A 21,611-nucleotide genomic window follows, 5' to 3' on the forward strand; every position below is an offset into this window, starting at 1 on the left:
CTTTCAGATGTGTTTTCTCTCATTCCTTAAATGAAGGGTTGGGGACAATACATAGAGCTATATTTTGAGCACATCATTCATATTAGTGCGATATACTGTAGCTCCCTTCTGACTTATGGAACCCTTTCTTAGGAGATTCTAGACAGTCACTCAGGCTAAAGCTCAACTGCACTAGCATCCCTATGACAGACTGATTAGGAGGTTACAGGAGTCATTGCTCCCCTTGCTCACAAATGTTTTTGGGATAGCGACATTTCTGGTGGGTTTCAGTTTCATGTTACTTGACAGAGACAGCTACCACCTAATGAGTGAGATTCTTATATACAAGGCATTGGTTTATATTTCCATGTGAACAACTAACTTTTTTTAGATTAATTTGCATTTGTCCCTAGGTTTACAAAGCAGAACCCTTATCATATTTCCCTCTTGAACCACCCTACTTTCTCCCCAATGTTGAATGAGAAAGTACTTGGTGATCTTGGTGATGGCAGATGAATGAGGGGTATTCCCCAACTGATCCCCTTAAAACCATCAGTTAACTACCTTGTTTCCAAGTTTCAGTGACAGATTCCATGTCATGCTATGGAATAATACTACATAGAATGCTCTGGTATGTATACCTAGGAAAAATTGATACGTCCATAATTTTAAACATTTATTTTTCGGGTGTGGATACTGTATAATGTAGTAAAGGTAAAGTAGAAAGTAACTATGACTGAGGTGAAAGGTACAGTTGTTCCATGTGTTATGTACTGGGTACATATTTAGGTAATTAAATATGCAAGTCTCTTTGGCATGTGTTCAGAGAATTACAGCTGCCGTGTGGAGTGTTAAACTGTACTGTAGTTATAAGGTAACATATTTTTAGTTAATAGTAACATGTTTTATGTTGAAAGAGCAGTTAATGGCTCTTGTGTGTCATTTACACGTCACTATGTTATGCTTCACAACTGCTTAAAATGTTGTAATTTGCATTTTGCATGCTTGTAATCCACTCCATGGTAGAAATAGAGAGTAGCCTAATTAGTTTTTTGTGAATGAGTATGAATAGTGTATGTACAACACTGATTATATCCTGCTTAAAGCATCTTGGTAACATATTGCAAATAAGTTGAGATATAAGTTAGTGATAATTATTTTTTATATTAAACTTTTACCATGTGTTAGCTTTTGGTTTCAGTATGACTCGTACAACAAACAACAATGAATTATCACTGTTATTTTCAGCCAAGCAGGATCTGACCTTACGCCAAACCATTTTCTCATATTGGAACTTAGGACCAACGTGAATGCTTCTTAAAAAGGGTGAAATTTACTTTCAGTTGAAAAGGTAACATCCTTAGTGATGTTCAAAGCAGCGGAATGAATTTCACCATCACTACGTAGTTAGGTACTTAAGATGTGTTCTACATGGTGACGTTTGTCATGCATGGTGTTTACTAGAGGCTTATTTACTCTAGGGAAATACTGTAGTAAGGGGATTTTACCTTTCCTGATGCATTAAAAATGATTAAGCCCTGCAAACAGTCAAAACTGTAATGTCTTCATGTAATTTGATCTCCATTAGATCAAACACAAGCCCAACCTGTCACAAGTACCATAGCCTTCATTGGCACAATTACTACTATTGTACAACTTGTATGATTTTAATCTATTTGAACTAAAGCTGCCACAAAAGTCTTCAGGGTTCAAGTTACCACTTAAGTGCAAAACTATTTTGCTTTTTATAATTTTGATATCAGCTTCTTGAATTTTTTCAACCACTGATGTTACCCCAATCATTAGCAGATTAGTGTGGTCTTGTATTTCTGTAGAAGACATGAAAAGGAGATGGACTTGTGAAACAAAAACAGTAAAACATTTGGGGAAGATGTTCACCTTTAGGGTAGATAATCTGTTCCGGAACATCCAACGATATCTGAAACGTGCGAAAACTGAAGCAATAATTCCCATAAGGAATAACGAAAATAGTATTAATGCATTCCAGACCCCCAAAAATATTTTTTTTTAAATTTACAGGGAATAAACACAGTTTTACATACAGAAAACACTGAGAAATAAATATAAATTAATAATGAAATGAATAATGAACATTTAACATCACTCTTACCTTTATGGAAGACTCTTGTTAGCATATGGAAGACTGAGAGTAGGGGAGAGGGAGGAGGAGAGGTTACTGTTTGGAAGGGGAATCTCCCTCCAGAAGGACTTCAGGTATCATAAACCTATCTGGGGTTACTTCTTTACATTTTTTTAGTGGCACTGTCTGAAGTTACTTCCCCACTCCAGTTTTTTACTGGCACTAGGACCAACTTGAGTGTCACAGGACCCCGGCCGAATAACAAAACTGTCCAGAGATATTTGTTTCTGATGTCTCTTCAATACCTGCCTGAAATGGTACAAGGCATTGTCAATAAACATGTTAGAGACATGGATTGCAACATCTTTGTTAGGATGATTTCTCAACAAAATTTTTTATATCCACTCTGCAAAATTTCTTTAATCATTGAAGTAGGCACAGTATCTGCCCTCTCATGTGCTGTCTGTTGCTGTTCCTGCTCTTCCCTGTGGGCATCCAATAACTCTTCCACATACTTGTCACTCACATCTAAGCCCATGGACTTCCCCAGAAACACAATAGACTCCACAGCAGGCGTAGGGTAACACTCTAGCCACAATTTTCTCCAAGCAGAGTTCATTCTCCTGGAAGTCACTCTCTGCCAAGCTTTATCTATAAGACTTATGTAATTAAAGATACTGAAGTGATCCTTCCAGAACTCTCTTAGGGTCAATTCAGTGTCTGAGGTCACTTCAAAGCACCTTTGGAATAATGCCTTTGTGTACAGTTTCTTGAAGTTTGAGATGATTTGCTGGTCCATGGGCTGGATGAGAGGAGTGGTATTAGGGGGGCAAGAACTTGACAGTGATGAATTTAAATTTCTCTAAAGCTGGTCTTCCAAGCAAGGAGGATGTGCAGGAGCATTGTCCATTACCACCAGGAGGTACTTGAGGGGCAATTGATTTTCATTGAGGTATTTTTTCACACTTTGGCCAAACACTTCATTTACCCACTCAACGACAATTTGCCTCATGACCCATGCCTTTTTATTGACCTTCAACATTGCAGGTAATTTATTCTTTATCACATTGTTTTTCTTAAACACTTGGGAAGTTTCAGAGTGCTACACCAGTAGGGGCTTTACTTTTAAATCCCCACTGGCATTCCCACAGACCAAGTGTTAGCCTATCCTTCATAGGCTTGTGCCCTGGCAGTGAACTCAACTTCTGCGCTAGGTAGGTCCGTTTTGGCATTTTTTTCCCCAAAACAGGCCTGTCTCATCACAATTAAAGACCTGTTGTGGGAGGAACCCTTCAGTCTCAAGACACTCTTTGAATTCACCAACGAATTCTTCAACAGTATGTTTATCTGAGCTCGCAGCTTCCCCATGCTATACAACACTGTGGATGCCCATACGCTCTCTGAACTTTTCAAACCAGCCTCTGCTGGCCTTGAAATCACCAAGAGCAACACTAGTTATTGGCATTTTCTTATTTAAATCAACATGTAACATCGTAGTCTAACAAATGATCGCTTCAGACACACTATCCCCCACTAATTGTTTTTCATTGATCCACACTAACAGAAGCTTTTACATGTCTTCCACTAGTTTTATGCTAATTTTTACAGCAAAATTAGCATAAAACACAATATGCACGTGTTGATGCGGACTGCAAGTGTGGAGATTGTTTTCAGCGAGAAACAAAGCCAGAATGGGTCACAAAAGAATATATGTGATACTTTGTGTTTGGGTGCTTGATATGGTGCCCAGTCATGTGCTGGGCCCCAGGTGGAGCATTTCTGAGTGTATGAAAAATGAGGAAGCGTACGGTAACCCAAGACAAAATTTTGTAGAAAAAAAAAAAAGTACGAAAACTGAAATGTATGAAAAGAGAGGCGTACGAAAACCGAGATTTGACTGTACTACTTTAAAATTTGTAAAGAGGATTTCCCATTAGGAGGCTGTGTTTATAAAAAAAATTTCAAGTAAAAAAGTTTACAGGTCAGAGAAATCTTGGAGACATATACAGTAGATATAACTTGTTTCTGAGTAAGAGTTAGTCCTGTATTTTTTTTTTTTTTTATTATTATTCAAGAAGCAAGATGGATATAATTAAAAATTAGAAATACTTCTTCAGGCTATAGGATATATCCTCTCTTGGCGATATACATAGATATTTTTAACATTTGGAAACTTTGCTGCCCAGTCCAAGTACAAATGGCATCAATCCTCCACTCAACTGGCGGGAGTAAGGAACGTGATAGCAGACGCCTTGTCGTCGTCAGTTCCTCTAGAATCGGAGTGGTCTCTGGACAGGCGCTCATTCCAGTGGATATGCCAAAAGATCCCAGGCCTCCAGGTGGATCTTTTTGCATCACAATCGAACCACAAGCTCCCGTGCTATGTGGCCCCCAACCTGGACCCTCTGGCTTATGCCACAGACGCCATGTCCATAGATTGGAAGAAGATATACATCTTTCCTCCAGTGAATCTTCTATTGAAAGTTCTGAACAAGCTCAGGTCTTTCAGAGGACAAGTTGCTCTAGTAGCCCCGGACTGGCCCTAGAGCAACTGGTTCCCCATTCTTCTGGAATTGGGTCTCCGGCCTCAACGGATTCCCAATCCCAAGCTATCTCAGTCAGTACAAATGAGGACTGTGTTCGCTTCCTCAGGAATTCTCAAAACCCTAACTTTATGGACTTAATGAAGTTCGCGGCTAAAAGAGATGCAGATATTGATCCTCAAAATATCCTTTTCTTAGAATCGGATAAGAGAGAATCAACTTTGCGTCAGTATGACGCAGCATTTAAAAAGCTAGCAAATTTCCTGAAGGAAACAGATTCTCGAACCATGACTACTAATCTGGCTATCTCCTTCTTCAGATCCTTATTTGAAAAAGGTCTAGCAGCTAGTACTATTACGACCAATAAGTCACCTTTAAAGAAAATCTTCCAGTTTGGCTTTAAGATAGACTTAACGGACTCTTATTTTTCGTCTATTCCTAAAGCTTGTGCTAGGCTCAGACCATCAGAGAGACCTAGCTCAATCTCATGGTTCTTAAATGATGTTCTCAAACTGGCTTCAGATACTGACAACGATTCATGTAACTATATACCACTCATAAGGAAAACATTATTTCTGTCAAGCCTGGCCTCAGGAGCCAGGATATCTGAACTGTCAGTTCTCTCCAGAGACTCTGGCCATATCGAATTTCTCCCTTCAGGAGAAGTTCTTCTATCCCCAGATCGTAGTTTTTTGGCCAAAAATGAGGATCCCTTAATGAGATGGGCTCCTTGGAAGATCCTCCCTCTTCCTCAAGACCCTTCTCTATGTCCAGTGTCGACCTTACGAGCCTATCTGTCCAGGACATCTTTTAGGTCCTCAGGTCCCCTATTCATAAGGGAAAAAGGTGGCACTATTTCCTTAAAAGGAATTAGGCAACAAATCCTATACTTTATCAAACAAGCCAACCCTGATTCATTCCCTAAAGCCCACGACATCAGGGCAGTAGCCACCTCAATTAATTATTTCCAACATATGAATTTCGATGATCTAAAGAAGTATACAGGCTGGAAGTCGCCGACAGTTTTCAGACGTCACTACCTGAAATCCTTAGAATCTCTTAAATTTCCGGCAGTGGTAGCGGGAAACACAGTTTCTCTTGACACTGCCTAAGTAGTTTTCGTCATAGATCCAGATCTCCTTTTTACCTGCCTCACTAACATTTTTCCTGTGATCCTGCCACCAGGCTCTACCCTGTTTTGAGCCTTAGCTGCCAAAAGGCTATATCGTGATGTTTTCCCTTATTTTTATGCTAGGGTTACTCACAACCGTATATATTGCCAAAAGGCTATATCGTGATGTTTACCTCTTACTGTTTCCTTTTCCCCAAGCTTGTGGCTAATTCTCTGGTACTATTTCACGAAGCGACACGGGCTGAGCCCAGAAAAGGGATTTTGACGAAGGAAAAATCTATTTCTGGGCAAGGGCCCGTGTTGCCCAGTGAAATATCCCTTCAGTTCATATTTCTAAGGTAAATAATGCTAACATTACCAGAGAAAACTAAAAAGGGGGATGTCAGAGTATCCAGACTCGCTCACCCTAAATAAAAAGAGGGTGTCGGTATGGTACTGGGGCGAGTGAAACCACTACCACGGACCTCTTGTCATTTAGACCTCTCCTCCACCAAAATCCCCCTGCTAGAGAGCTGGTACACAGCCCGCGCCAGCAACTACTACTACTACTTGCTCCCCCACGCCAACACCAGCGCCTCTAGTGGCCATCCTTGACGTTAGAAGACCAAGCTTGGGCACAAGGGCGGGAGAGAAAACAGGGGGGGATTTCACTGGGCAACACGGGCCCTTGCCCAGAAATAGATTTTTCCTTCGTCAAAATCCCTTTTGAGCAACATAGTATTTTTTTTTTAAGAAGTGTCTGTGAAAGCTGCTATTTTTTTATTTTTTTTTTTTAACGGATGTAAAATGTCTTTCCATAAATTACTCTTCATTTGGTCAGTTGTATATCTTGATCTTAGGATTCATTACATATTCTAAAGGTTTTCCCATGGAAATCATGAGGTATAATGTACATTCACAGATGTGGTTGTGGGTATGAAAGAAAATGCAATACATAGACCTAATTGGAAGAATGAAAAATATAAAAAAATTATTTTATGTCTTGTTTTGTTATAGTAGTTCTTTCATGGATATTGCATATAAGTAATCTTGTATTATCCCTTGTCATAACTCTTAGACCTGCAGTTGGAATGCTTTCACTGAAAAGTCCCTCTTTTACAGGTTTCAGCCAAAGTGGCAGTCGTGCCGAACGGGGAAAGATGGTATTTCTACATGGTGTGCTTTACTTGGAGATCATAGAGGGAAGAGATCTTCCTGATGTTGATACATCTTGGTTTCGCTCATCAAAAGATGTCTCTGATCCCTATGTTACTGTGGACACCTGCTGTGGGGGAAGAAAGACTTGTCGTATTGCCAAGACATCCATCATCTATAATTCCCTTAACCCACAATGGGGAGAAAAATTCCGCACTGAAATGTGCCATGAAACAGAATCTTTGCTATTTACTGTTAAAGATTTGGATCTTGTCAAAATGGAGTGCATGGGTTTCATGAGTATCCGTGCTGAAGATCTCCTCCAAGAAGAGCCTGTCACTGGTTGGTTTCCTCTTATAAGTAAGGATGGGATGCCTCAAGGCTCCCTGAATGTAGCTTTAAGGTATGTGTCCTCTGAATCAATCACCCGATCAAACGAGGTCCCAGACACTGTTTATCCTCTGAGGGCTGGTTGTAAAGTCAAGCTTTATCAAGATGCACATACTCCTGCTATTTCTCCTGTCACAGATGTTCCTGGTCCAAATGGAGATCCTTATGAGCCTCCTCAGCTTTGGATTGATATCACAAATGCCATTGAAAATGCTCAGAAGCTTATCTACATTATTGGATGGAGTGTAAAAGCTGACCTAAGTCTCATCCGGGAAGGAGAATGTGAAAACCTTGGTGATATATTGAAAAGAAAGGCAGAACAAGGTGTACGAGTTATGGTTATGGTTTGGAATGAAGCAATGAGTACAGATATATATACACCAGGAATCATGGGCACACACGATGAAGAGACAAGAATATTCTTTGAAGGTACTGAAGTGGAGGTATTTCTAGCCCCACGTCAGAAGAATAAAAGCAAACTGATGGAAAGTAATTTTGTAGCTACTTTGTATACTCATCATCAGAAGAGTGTGGTTGTAGATGCAGAAGTAGAAGGTAGTGACAAGAGACGTCTTATTGCCTTTGCTGGTGGTATTGATCTTACAGATGGTCGTTGGGACACACCAGAACATCCATTGTTTAAAACACTACCTGAGCAGCACCAACATGACTTCTACAATGGAGTTTGTACGGCAAGTGTTTCAACAGGACCTCGTCAGCCATGGCATGATATACACTTGTATGTAGAGGGTCCTGCTGCAGGTGATATTCTTTGTAATTTTCAAGAGCGCTGGCGCCGACAAGCTTTTGATCGTGAGAATCGACTACTTGGAGTAACAAAAGATGATTTTGAGTTGGAATGGGAATATTCTGAGGAAGATTCTTGGAATGTTCAGTTTTTCCGTTCAATAAACTCTGATTCAGCTATGTTTGACACAGACGTATTAGACAGACTCCTCACTAGGAAAGGAAGACTTTATGAAAATTCCATTCAACGTGCATATATCCACCATATCCGTAGAGCAAAACGTTTTATTTACATTGAAAACCAGTATTTCTTGGGTTCTGCCCATAGCTGGTTAGTTCATGATGCAAAATGTCCTCATCTTATACCTATAGAACTCACAATGAAAATTGTCAATGCAATAAAGGCAGGTGAAGACTTCAGAGTTTATGTGGTTATTCCAATTCATCCTGAAGGTGATCCTACATCATCTGCTGTACAAGAAATTCTTCATTGGCAACATCGTACTATGGAAATGATGTACCGGAAGATTGCAAAGGCTATTCGCAAAGCCAAGATTAATGCTCATCCTTCAGATTACTTGGGTTTCTTCTGTTTGGGTAAACGTGAAAGTCCTGATGAGGTTCCAGAAGGATTAGAGGAACCAGATCCAAGTTCAGTATCGGGGAAAGTCCGTGAATCACTGCGTTTCATGATTTATGTTCATTCTAAAATGGCGATCTTTGATGATGAGTACATCATTGTTGGGTCTGCTAATATCAATGAAAGGAGCATGAGTGGTAACCGTGATTCAGAAATGGCAGTTGGAGCATATCAACCAAAGCACACCAAAGAAGAATGTGGTAATGATGAGATTGCTGGAGATGTCCGTTCTTTCCGTCTTGCATTGTGGGCAGAGCACTGTGGTAATCATATGGAAGAACACTTAAGCCCAGCTTCATTATCTTGTATGGCAGCCATGAGAGATATGGGTCAGAGTAATCTTGAAAAGTTTATCTCACCTGAAGTTGAGCATAATGATTCTCACTTGATGACTTACCCCTTAAGAGTTACAGATGATGGTCATGTTGTACTGCGAGAGGATTGTGAAAAGTTTCCTGATACTGGTGGTTCAATTACTGGGAAAAATTCAAATTTCCTCCCCAATTCTTTAACTACTTAAAATAATGTATTTTTATTGTTATGGATTATTTTGGTATATAATTCTTTCACTAATGCTATTGCAATATGTTCCTGGTGTCTGTCTTGAAATTGGTACCAAGAGGGCAGATGTAAGGAGAAAACTGCAATATACTATTGCTACTTAAGGTACATATGGCAATTCTCTATTTTGTGAGAAATTAGTCCTTTGCCTTGTAACTTACCAACAAATGGCCTTTATTAAAGGGTACAAACTCTTATTCTGAATTTAAAAAGTTGTGTGTTTATTGTCACATAAATACCCTTGTAAGTCATAAGTTAAAGGTACATTTGTCTGGATATGGAACTCATGAAGCTGTCATTTTGGTAATACATTAAGAAGTACTGTATGGTTTTGTAAATAATATTTTGGAGTTGTATAAAAGTTCCCTGTTTTTTTTTCTTTTCTTTTTATTAAAAGTTCCCTGCTTTTTTTATTTTAATTTAAAAAGTCTCTTATTTTATGTGGTAGCTATGCGATGGTAGGAAAATAGTGCGGTTCTTTATTTACAAATATGTTTAGGGCCTCTTGAACATGTATGTATGTAATGCTGAAAATTTGCCATTTGATATTTAAGTTTATTCTGACATTTTCCCCAGCTATCTGGACTGTATTTTCAAAGTAGTAAATGCACTATTAACTTTCTTGAAGCAAGACAAAAATGGATTTTCCAGGGATTTTTATGGTACCCTTTGTTTGTATCCATCACTTAATGGCCTGTGGCAGCTTACTGGCAAATAGTAATTTAGTGCTTTTTTCACATAAGTGTTAATAAATTATCATGGTAACTGACAGTGCCATTGTCTCTCTTTATTCTTGCACTAGTCTTGGTGTTTGCCTTTTTGCATATGCCTATTATGTATAATGAGTGCAGTGAATGGATAGTTTTATATTTGTAAGTCGTTTTTGAACATTATTTTTTATATCCGTAAAAAAATGAAGTGTATATATTTTGCATGTTTTTATCAGAGAGAGCAACTTGCAACAATAGAGCGCTTTTTTTGATATTGTGTACATAGGCATAATTGTGAATTTTATATAATAAGTGTACAGTATTCATATTTTTCATTTTTTTATTCTTAAAATAAAGCTTGTGGTTTTAATGGCATTAGAAAACACAAATTTGGGTACACCACTTGAAAACCTTTATCAATTATAATATAGAGTATAGATACTATACTTTAATTATTAATGTCATGCTTTAGTGCATTTTATCACTTATCATTTTTCTGCCATTCATTTGCAAATTTCCTTGAAAGTTTGGAGATGTTTAGGCTTCAATTATTCCTTAAAATGAAACCCAACAAAGATAGGTGGAAAATTTTGTGCAAAATGTGTAAAACTGCATTCCTAATGCAAATACTTTTTTATTTTGAACAAACCTTTGTAAACCTGGAATTTTTCATCATACTACTGTATTTAATTGACATTGTGAAATAAAAAATTGGGAATTGGACTGATAACTCCTAATATCCTAGCACGTGTCTTTACTGTACCACATTAACTTTTCAACCTAAGCTTATTAAAGGTACATCTGCTAGTTTCTTGAAGAGGTTATTGTTCTGAGTGTAGTCAGGGTGGACACATCAGAGTTTAAACCTTGTCCAATCCACTGATTAGACTTGTAAAAGCAGATGCTTTTATATACTGTAACTACTACAGTAATTTGATGGTAGTATTAACATACCTACTGCTGCAGACTGGAAGGTTGACTAGAGATGGAAAGAGTTGCACTAAAAATAGTTTGCTTGTTTATCTGCTCACTTTAAAGATAAAAGCAAAGTTGTTAATTTTTAAAATGTATAATGACTCAAAAGTTAGTTTTTATTTGTGCAAACTTCTATTTGCGATTGAAATTTTTCAAAATATTACAATATTTTGCTAGTGTATATTCACACCCCTGTTTAACTTTTTCTTAACACAAATTTCAAGATTATTCTCCTTTGTATTATTTTCTAGCAGCAAAGTTATACTTGCCATAAAATAATTGTTAAGAAACCATCTGGAGTTAAAAGTTTTTCCAATCAGGGCGAATCTCTTGCACCGCTAAATATTTTGTACACCGTCTGAACTGGAAACCGACCTGAAAGTGAAAAATGCAGTAAAGTGCCTAATGCCATTTTGGTCTCCTTAGGATTGTTGTTGAACATTCCTTTTTTCTTCATACCAAATTTAGCTTGTTATAATTCTAGGAGGACGTAAAAGGTTTTCTTTAACTATGCAATCTATATGGCAGAATGTGGTTATAGGTTACGATATTGCTGTACACTATGCATGGGTGGAATGTGTTTACATTTTATACTATGCATTATTGCTGCTATCTGATAGAGAAACTGCATTTATTCTTTAAAAATGTCATAAAGTTTTATCTGTATTCTATAAGGGTTTGAGAGACATGATTAAGAATTTAAAATTGAAATTATAATTTATAAAGAAATTTATATTATAAAGAATGTATAACAACACACTAGCTCTTGGGTCTGTTTCAGTCACACTTGAAGGGCCATTTTGGTGCTGACCATTGTACAAGATTGTTGTATTAATTAAACAGATAGAATTTTTAAAAGTTATTTTGGTGATGAACCTAATCTTTTCCTGCTTTTACTTGAGTTACTGAAAAGAACACAAAACGTTTTAACAATATGATAGATATGTACAGGTGTAATAGATACAGGTCAAATATTTAATATATGAAGGTCTTAAGTATATAAAAACAAAGGCATTGACCTTTGGGAAGGGAATCACTGGTTTATGATGTCTCTCTGTTTTCACCAGAAGTAGAGCTTTTAATTCCCAATACACAGCTTGCTTAATCTTCTGTAGTGAGATTGTGTGAAGGCCATGTCCACTAAATAATTTCCTCTCATCACTGTAGATTAACAACTTCCATATATATTATAAAGAACAGAGAAAGACCAGAAATTTGAGGCCAGGAAGATGGCGCACACACAAACATTGGAAAAATCTTAACAGCCCTCTTCAAATTTCAGTTTTATGCAATTATTACGTATGACTGATGTAGTTCAGAGGAACGAGTGAAACAAAAAATTATGTTGATTGAAAATGTATGAAAATGCCTGTGCATGAAATTTTATTTTGCAAAAATGAAGTTTTTATATTTAAATTTAAATGTTGGTTTCATAAATAACATCTTAGGAAATCATATACATGCGTACTGTATGTTTAAAAATGAGCCTTACTTTGTTGGACATGAGGTGTTTCTGCAGGAAAACCAGGTAATTGCCATTTATGTTGAAGTATTACTCAGCATGAGCTGGAATTAGTTGTTGAAAAATGGTAAGAGTTGTTAATAGGAAGTTGGGGTAAACACTCACTCACCTTCTGGAAGTACTAAGCGCACTGGCTATGGAGATTATGATGTCTTGTTATGCTGTGACTGTCTGTCAAGTAGAAACTTCATCTTTCTTGTTGTATGCAATCAGTTTTGTTTTCTGCCGTGGTAAGTCCTGCAAGGAGTTTACTAGCTGATCTCTTTTGCAGTAAAGCAGTATGGCATGAGTGGAGGTCAAAAATTGTTTGCCTAATCTTTTTGGCTTCCTCCTGAATTGCACTCACTCTCCCTATATTCTGATAATCCTGTGGCTTGCCAAGGGAGGTACACTCATAAGGATAAGTGGACCAGCTTACACTCTCGAACATTGCCAACATTGTGGTTTGTCACTGCCTACTCCTGCTTTCTTGGCTGCTCCAGGGATTTCAGCTTTGTTGGAGTACCTACAGATGTGGCGTTCTCTTGGTAGTCTGGGAAGCCTTTTTGGTTCACCTAGCTAAAGTTAGGGATCATCTATTTTGCTTTGGCTGCCGTTCCAATTTCCACTATGAAAATCAACCACACTAAGCCTCCCATACCAACTGTCTTATGTGTGACAGATACTCCTTTGTCTGCTGCAGTTCCTGCTTCATGGCTGGAGTAAGATGAAGTGCAGGCATAATGCTTCCTTTTTCTCATCTTATGATTTTTTTTCTTACCATCTGAGGAGGAAGAAGGGGCTAAGAAGTACTCTCACAAGAAATCATGCTGGACTTGGCACGAACAAACCTCAGCTGCCCAAGATTTTAGGTATGTAAGCAGTGCTGTTAACCTGCAAGCAATCTGAGAACATGATGGGACACCTGTAGTGTTGAGTAACAATATTGATGTGGAGGTGTACATCAGCAAGCAAGTGGGACCAGTTTCCATTCACCTCTGCCAGTTATATATGAATGGCAGACCCGCTCAGTTGCCAGAGGAGTTGGTGGTGTAAGACTGGTCCCTACACCCTTGTGGGGGGAAAGGCTCTATGGCCCTCACCAGGCCCTTGGGTTGCTCTGGAGGACACCTTCCAGTACCCCTGAGACAATCTATGTGTGTCTGCCATTCCTCCAATCAGTCCGATTTGGAGTGTGATTCTGGTCTCTAATTACACTGGCAGTTCTACACTGGGTCCATGTCCATGCTGAATGGCCTTCAAATGTGATACCTAGTGCTTCTGATCAAGATACATATTCAGATTCCTCTTTAGCCTGCTCTTCTCTGTTAGCCACATGTTTTTAGGTAGCTTTCATTAAATGTAAAAGAGTGAGTCATCATCTCAAAATGGGTGTCATATAAGGGGGGTCTCTCTGGTTTGAGTCGGGTCTTTTACCTGATGGGCATGGATGTCTTTTCTTCAGTAAAGTTTTTCATGCTTATAGGAGGTTTGAATAGTTTTGCCCACCTCATTGGCTTTGACTTCTGGAGTGGGCTGTGACTTTCCAACAACCTACCTTGAGTGCCATAGAGCCCTTGGGAGAAACTTCAGATTAAGATCTCGCCTTCAACACTTGTGATGCTGCCTTAGCCTTTTCATAACATGTTGACCGGTTGCACGGCCTTTTGCATCTTGCGAGCTCTGGGAGGGTTGGGAATTCCTCTGGTTCTCATTCAAGACTTTATGGTAAAAATTCAAAACCTGTCAGTTTCTGATGGTTTTGATAATTGTTTTGGTTCCCTCCTCCCCAGAATTTGTTAGTGGGGAAACAAATGAGATACATTTGTGCCCAGAGTGAATCCTGTAATACTATCTATGATAACCTGAACTCTTAGACCAGTGTGTCAGAATCTCTTTGTAGTACTGACAGGCACAAGAAGGACATGGTTTGTATTGCGAGAAAGATGATTGTTCAGTCCAGGCAAGAGCTTGTGAACCTATATGAAGAACTTTTTGGACTCATATTATGAGGGCAGGTTTCTGGCACTGCCCCCCTCATTATGGGACCACCTTGACATGGTGAGGGGGCTCTCGAACCTTAGAAATTTCTTCCCAGGTTCGAACCCAAGAGTCCCATATGACTATGTATTTTTTGAATAAAATCTGGATTTTTCCACTTTTGTCAAAATTTTCAATATCTAATGAATAAGAAAACATATAACTTGGATTGGAGTTAAACCCGAAGCTAAATAGTGGGAAATGTGGTAGATCCATCATCTACCCAACAATGTTCGGACCTGGTTTTCCAGGCGGAACTATTTTGTGGAGCTGGACCACGGATTCCAGGGGGGCCTGGTTCTAGGGATGGAACTCTCGGCATTCTGTACGGTTTGCCCATGACGTGGTTAGGATGGGGATAATTGTATTTCGTAATACTCTTAGTCCTACCAAGCGGGTATTGCTGACACTTGGGCCATACTAATCATGTTATGCCACCCCCTTTTGGGGTAGGGTAGGGATACAGACATTTGGGAGTCATTTCTCACTTGTGCCATTGGCGGAAGATTTAACTTCATGAAAAGCCAATGATATCTTTTCAAATGTGTTTATATATATAATTTAATATATTATATATATATATATATATATATATATATATATTAATATATTATAATATATTTTTATTAAATAAATAAATTATATATATATACAGGCAGTCCCCAGGTTTACGACGGGGGTTCCGTTCTTGAGACGCGTCATAAGCCGAAAATCGTCGTAAGCCAGAACATTGTCAAAAATCCTAGGAAAACCTTACTTTTAATGCTTTGAGTGCATTGAAAACTATGTAAACTGCATTCTTATGGCATTTTTCATAAAAAAAACTTCAAATATTGATTATTTTTGGTGTCATATTTCATCTGTCAGATAAGCGTTGTAGGCATTGTAACCCTGTAACATGCGTCGTAACCCTGGAAATAATGTCTGATGAATATAATTGAAAAGCGTCGTAACCTCGGAACGTCGTAAGCCGAAACCGTCGTAACCCGGGGACTGCCTGTATATATATATATTTGACTAATTTTTTATGATAAATACATATAAAGTTATTAGTACCCCTGGGCCCCTCAATGGACAAAATTCGGCACAGTTGATGACCACTGGAAATTTATCCCTGAATCTCCCTCTGTCAGTTCAAAATAATAATGTAGCAAAGGAACACCCAGTTCCAAATAAATTATATGATCTTAAACTCCCAGCAGGGCCCACAGAAATTATACAAACAAGTAAAAATCAATCAGAAGATACAAACATAAAAACAATGGAACCATACCTACCAGAGAAAGGAAACAAATCTAATACACAGATAACCCACATTAGGTAAAAGGTCCAAAGAGAAATGGAAATTATCGTCTTAATCCAACACTGGTGCATTTTGATCATCTTTCTGGACCAGATAATTGTTCAAGATTTCTAGTACTTAAAGCTGAAAATTAAATATCGACAGCAATACTAGAAAACAAATTATTGAATATATGTCCAACACAAGAAATGGAATGCCGATATATTAAAGAAAAGGAATGGTTACTACAGGTAACCACGATAAAACAGTCCACCACCTTTTTAAATATAAAAGAAATAAATGGCACAAAAATAACAATAATAAGTCATGAAACATTAAATTATATACAGGGCACAGTTATTTTACCCAACACTGAAGAAGGACTACCCTCAAAACAATTGATTCTTGACTCCCTTAAGTTAAGATACAATAATATACATGATTTAGAAATTCATTCAATTCCAAGTAGGAAAGATAAAAATAAACAAAATAATATTGCAAAAATAAAATTTACAGGCCAAGATCTCCCACTCAAAATAAAAATTCTTAGACAAAATAGAGAAGGGCGTCCATTTGTACCAAAACCACTTTAGTGCACTCAATGTTCAAAGTATGGGCACACATTAAAAAAATGTCATAATAAAGCAGTATGCGCAATGTGTGCATCAGACACACACACACTACAAATTGGAAATGTAAATCTCCAAAATGTATTAACTGTGGACAATCTCATCACGCAAAATCTAAGGAATGTTCCTTTTATCAATACAACACAGAGCTCCAGTTGTTGATGAATAGAACAGGAATGTCAGTCAAAGAAGCTAGACTCGAGCTAGAAGTAAGAAGAGTCAGTAATCCATCTAAAAGCCACTCTTTCGCAAATGTAATGAAAAATCTAAATATCGACCACATTAATAACAAACAACAAGATAATATAAAGGTACGAACTAATTCTCATATAAATAATGCTGAACCCCAAAACAAGCAAGTTGATATATCCACCAGTACCACTAATAACATAGAAGATTCAGATATCCATGGAAAAGAATTTCCAATGGAAGAGGAGTAAAATAATAATAATAATAATCGAACTGATGAAAAGAAAAGAATACTAGAACGAACCCCACCTAAGGGAAAAAAAAGTGAATATTGAAAATTACAATCAATCCAAAGATACTCCAACTACACCAGGAGAACATTTTAAAAAAGATATTGTACTAACCTCATCACAAGTGGAAATACATAATTACCCTCAATCTCAATCAGACAGCCAACATCTGGACAGTAAAGAATCCATTAATCACTCTTTACAGTTCCCATCAAATAATGCTAATGGAAATCATACCATTAAACAACCAACCTCCACAAGACCCAAATATTCCATCAACAACAAAACAAATAACCCCTCAAACCAACAGTCCTTATCACTACAGAAAAGGACCAATAGAATTACAAAACAAGAAATTTCTAAAGCTAGATCAAATACTTCTGAACCAATAATTAACATTACCAAACATACCTCGTCTTGTGGTTGTAATGAGTGCTTTGTAAGTACATATAACCAACTAACTACCAAGACAGAGGACACAGTACGAAATTGTTATAGACAATTTTACTTTATTAAGGAAATGCCCTTTAACACACCAACATGAGAACGAATTATGTTCCGAATCCTTAAAATACAAAAAAGGAAATTATAAAATAAAAAATAGACATTAATATTCAATTATGAAAAACAAACAACTGCAGAATCTAATAACCAACATACAAATACAACGATTAAAAATCCACAAATAACTTCCAATGCATATAAACTACGAGGCAAAGTAAAATCAGCAATCAATTTACAGAACTTAACACCAATTCCTCCCAATAATGGAATATAAAATTATTCAATGGAATATAAATGGCCTCTTAACCCGATTACGTCTGGGTGAATTACAAAGAATCATACGAGACCACAACCCAATGTGCATATGTCTACTGTAATGGGAAAAATATTACTTTAATTATCAGTGATTTATTTAGGAATTGATTCATCATCCTCCTCTAATATCTTTACACTGCTATTGTAAGTGGTTGGAACTGTGAAATGTTTTCGTTTCTGTTGTGGACGTGTGGGGCAGTGTAGCCAGTCCCTTGTTTTGTTTATCTTTCACTTTGAGTAGTGGAGCGCTGCCCTGAATCTCTCGTCTGTATTTTGGTAACACTAAAAGAACCATGTAAGAATCACGAATGCTTTCATGTGAGGGGTCGTCAACCTGTCCGCTCTTCATTTTGACTATTTTACCAAATATTAATACAAATGATTATCTATCCCTTGCAAGGGATCTAGTCCAGGGGATTTAGTCCAGAGATCTAGTCCAGGAGTCTGAAGACTAGGTAAATTAATCAAGTCAAGGAGGCTAGGTCTGGGAGAAATTTGGCGTGATGTAAGGAGTAATAAAGAAACAAGCTGAATACCAGGAATTTTCTTCAATACCCTAAAATGGAATTCAGCACTTCAACTACCTCCCAGTGGGAAGACATCACCTGGCCTCATCAGTAGTAAGACCCATACACACAAGGAATATCATGTAATAGCAGGTAGGACAGGCCTACCCTATTTTCCAGGCAGCGTAAACGATAGTCTTCATACCCCCGTGTCAACTATGACAGTACCATTCTCCGACCTGTGTCTCCAGGCAAGAAGACTGACAACAGTGTATATGTATACTAATAGTATTCTTAAACTTGTATCCTGGTAATGTCGTGGCGGGGAAAAACCGCCCTGACATTTGGTGGCAGCTGTGTTGGATCTGTAGCCCAGTGCTATTGATCCAGACCCACTGTGCCTATATATATTAGTAGGTCACTTATAATGTTTTGTCGTATTGTTTGCATTTCTTTATACAATATTGTTGATTTTTGTCTGATTAAGGTCATGACTTGTTTACATGCACATTCATTATTTCTATAGTGACGGATTGTATGGTATTGTCTCTTAATGTAGTTTATGTTTTATTATTTGATTATATATGTGTTTGAAATATTGTAACAATGGTGGCTGGAACTGATGAATCATATATTGATCTAATTCAATTAGAACAAGAAACACAACAAACATTACAGACAGTTAAGAGCTTCACTCAATCCTACCAGGACGTTTGGTCTCAAGTGGGAGACTTATCAAATCAAATCAAGGACTTGGACCAGAAGTTGGTTGACATACAGGGGACCATACAACACTCAACCCCCCATAATATCTACACCACATATGTCTCACATTCCAAGTAATCCATTCTCATGTGACAACCTCAGTACATAACGGAACCCCACAATACATACCCCCAATACCGCCTCGTACAAATACTAAGTACCCACCAAAAAACACAACTACTATCACAAGTACAGTGCCCTTAATACCCATAAATGTCTCATCAACACCACCTAACCCTGCAGTGGTAGTACAACCTCCTACACAACCATCCACCTACTACCAACCAATCATCAGGTAACTCTTGTCAAAACCCTCATACCAGTCAGTCAAACCCATTCATTTTGCAGCAAGGTCAACAGACTGTAATAACCAATCCTTTCTTTGGACCACAGCCTACTTATCCCTTTACTAATACCAATCCATTCTTTTATTCAATAAATACTCCAGTAGCAATTCCTCAGAGTGTACCAGTGTTAAAGCCGAAAGATGTTGCCCTTCACAAACTTTCTGAACTCAAGGGAATTCTTGCTGACAACAGACTTAATACTTTTTTTAGACAAGTAGAGTCATGCACTAGCTCAGATGACAGGAGAATAGAAGTGGCAATGGACCCGGGCTGAACCGGATATAGCTACAGGGTAATAATCTACCTTGGGATGAGATTAAGAAACTTATGAAGAAGCAGTTTATTGGCTCAGCCACTCTGTTACAGGCATGGCAAGAGATAACTTCCATGACTTACTATTTTGATGAACCTCCTAGTTCCTTTATTAACAAATTACAGTGTAAAATCTCAGCTTTAACTTTGAAATTCCCCAATGATCCAATTCCAACATCAGATAAATTCCTTAAGACAAAGGTTTATAAGGGATTGAATTCACAGGCCCAAGCCAAACTAGTTGATTTCTTAGCAGACCATATTCCGTTGGAAAATTTCATGACATGGGCCGAAGAAGAATATTATAGGGCTCAAGGAATGAATAGTAGTAATGGGAATAGAGTCTTGCCAATTTCAGGCACTGGGAATCCTCAGTCATCAACCCCAGTAACAGGTGTTCAACAGGGGGAAATACAAAGAAGTGAGCTAGATAATTTAAGAAAGAAGCTTTAAGAGTTAAATCAAAAGCTGGAGAAAGTAAACATACAGAAACAAAAAGAGTAATAGTAAATATTGTGCCTTTTGCAGAGTGACTGACCATAATCTGTCTGATTGTCCTCTTGATCCTCCAAAGGGAGTTTGTTTTGATTGTTTCCAACAAAATAGTAGGAGAGGTCATGTAGGATGTCCAGGAAAAGTAGGTATAAGATGACTAGGGAGTCCAGCACGAGCTCCTAGTATCAGTCTGGTGGTTAATGATAACATGATTGAAGCCTTAGTTGATACAGGTAGCTGTGCCAGTATAGTTAAGAAATCCTTTGTGGAAAGTTTAGGTTTGAAGCCTGCCAAGATGAGAAATTTACCAAGGTTAACGGGAGTCACCCAGGCAGTTGTACCAGTACTAGGATCTGTTTATTTAGATGTTCATAGTGGCACTAGAGTTGTTACTCACTTATTTTTTATTGTGCCAGACAACTTGTTAGATACAGAAATTTTATTGGGTGCAGATTTGCTTGGGATTGCTTGTCTAACATGGGATCATACAAAGGGTATAGTAATTTGGGATAATATTACATATCATGTGCGGCTTCTTAAACTGAGACCTTCCACAAGGAGAATTAGGAATCTCAAAACTATTCAGCCATTAAGCCTTGGAGTAGATGAGATAAGATTAAAGAAAAAAATTATCCTACCTCCCTCTTCTGCAGGTATTTATGCAGTCTCTGTAAATGAAATAAAAGATACAATACTCGAATATACCTCAGACTTAAAAGCCTATGGTGCTACGAAGGCTTTGTGCCTTAAAGTCACTGATAATCAGGAAGTACATATACCTCTCATAAATAGTACAAAGGGTGTAGTTAAGTTGAAAATAGGAACACTGATAGGTACTTACCATAAGATTAATGAAAGGGTCATCATTTCAGTAGCTCCCACATGTCGAAAAATTGAAATTAGGAATGAGCTAATCCCTTAAAGCATGCGTGTTGTACCAGAACAAGGATGCACTAGAGAGAAAAAGCTGGAAAATTTGATTGCACAGCAAGATTGGTCACATTTAGATGATGAACAGCAGGCCCAATTAAAGAATCTAGTCATGGAAAATCACCAAGTTTTCATAGTGGAGAGTAATGAAATCGGAAAATTCAAGGGAGTTCAGGGACATATTAATGTTAGTGATTCTGAACCAGTTAGGTCACCCATGTATAGATACCCTGAGAAAGCCAAGCAGCTTATTGCAAATATGTTGGAGGATATGGAAGCTAAAGATATAATTGAGCCATCCACAGCTGCATGGTTAAGTCCAATAGTCTTGGTAAGGAAACCAGACAATTCTCAAAGGATGTGCTTGGACTATCGAAAAGTCAATACCCACCTTCAAACTGACATCCATCCTTTGCCTAGATTAGAAGAGTTAGTTGAGTCAGCATCAGGGAATCAATTTTATGCTTCATTGGACATGAAAGACGCTTATTATCAAGTAGAATTAGATGAAGATAGTAGAGATCTGACAACTTTTAGTGATGGAGTCTCCTTATATAGGTTTAAGAGGTTACCGTTTGGTTTGAGTTGCAGCCC

The 21,611-nt window shown here is 37.9% G+C and overlaps 1 protein-coding gene across 11 annotated transcripts in view; it reads left to right on the plus strand.

The window, feature by feature from the left end:
• Positions 1–11,770, plus strand: part of LOC135222709 (uncharacterized) — a 50,662-nt gene extending 38,892 nt beyond the window's left edge. For all 11 annotated transcript variants that reach the window (XM_064260904.1, XM_064260903.1, XM_064260895.1 and 8 more), the window contains one exon: positions 6,857–11,770. In XM_064260904.1, coding sequence (XP_064116974.1) covers positions 6,895–9,186 — 2,292 coding nt within the window. In that variant the 5' untranslated portion in view covers positions 6,857–6,894 and the 3' untranslated portion in view covers positions 9,187–11,770. The remainder of the gene's footprint in view (positions 1–6,856) is intronic.
• Positions 11,771–21,611: the final 9,841 nt, after the last annotated feature.

The sequence above is a fragment of the Macrobrachium nipponense genome, chromosome 8 (genome assembly GCF_015104395.2).
Source record: "Macrobrachium nipponense isolate FS-2020 chromosome 8, ASM1510439v2, whole genome shotgun sequence".
In the NCBI taxonomy this organism is placed as follows: domain Eukaryota; kingdom Metazoa; phylum Arthropoda; class Malacostraca; order Decapoda; family Palaemonidae; genus Macrobrachium; species Macrobrachium nipponense.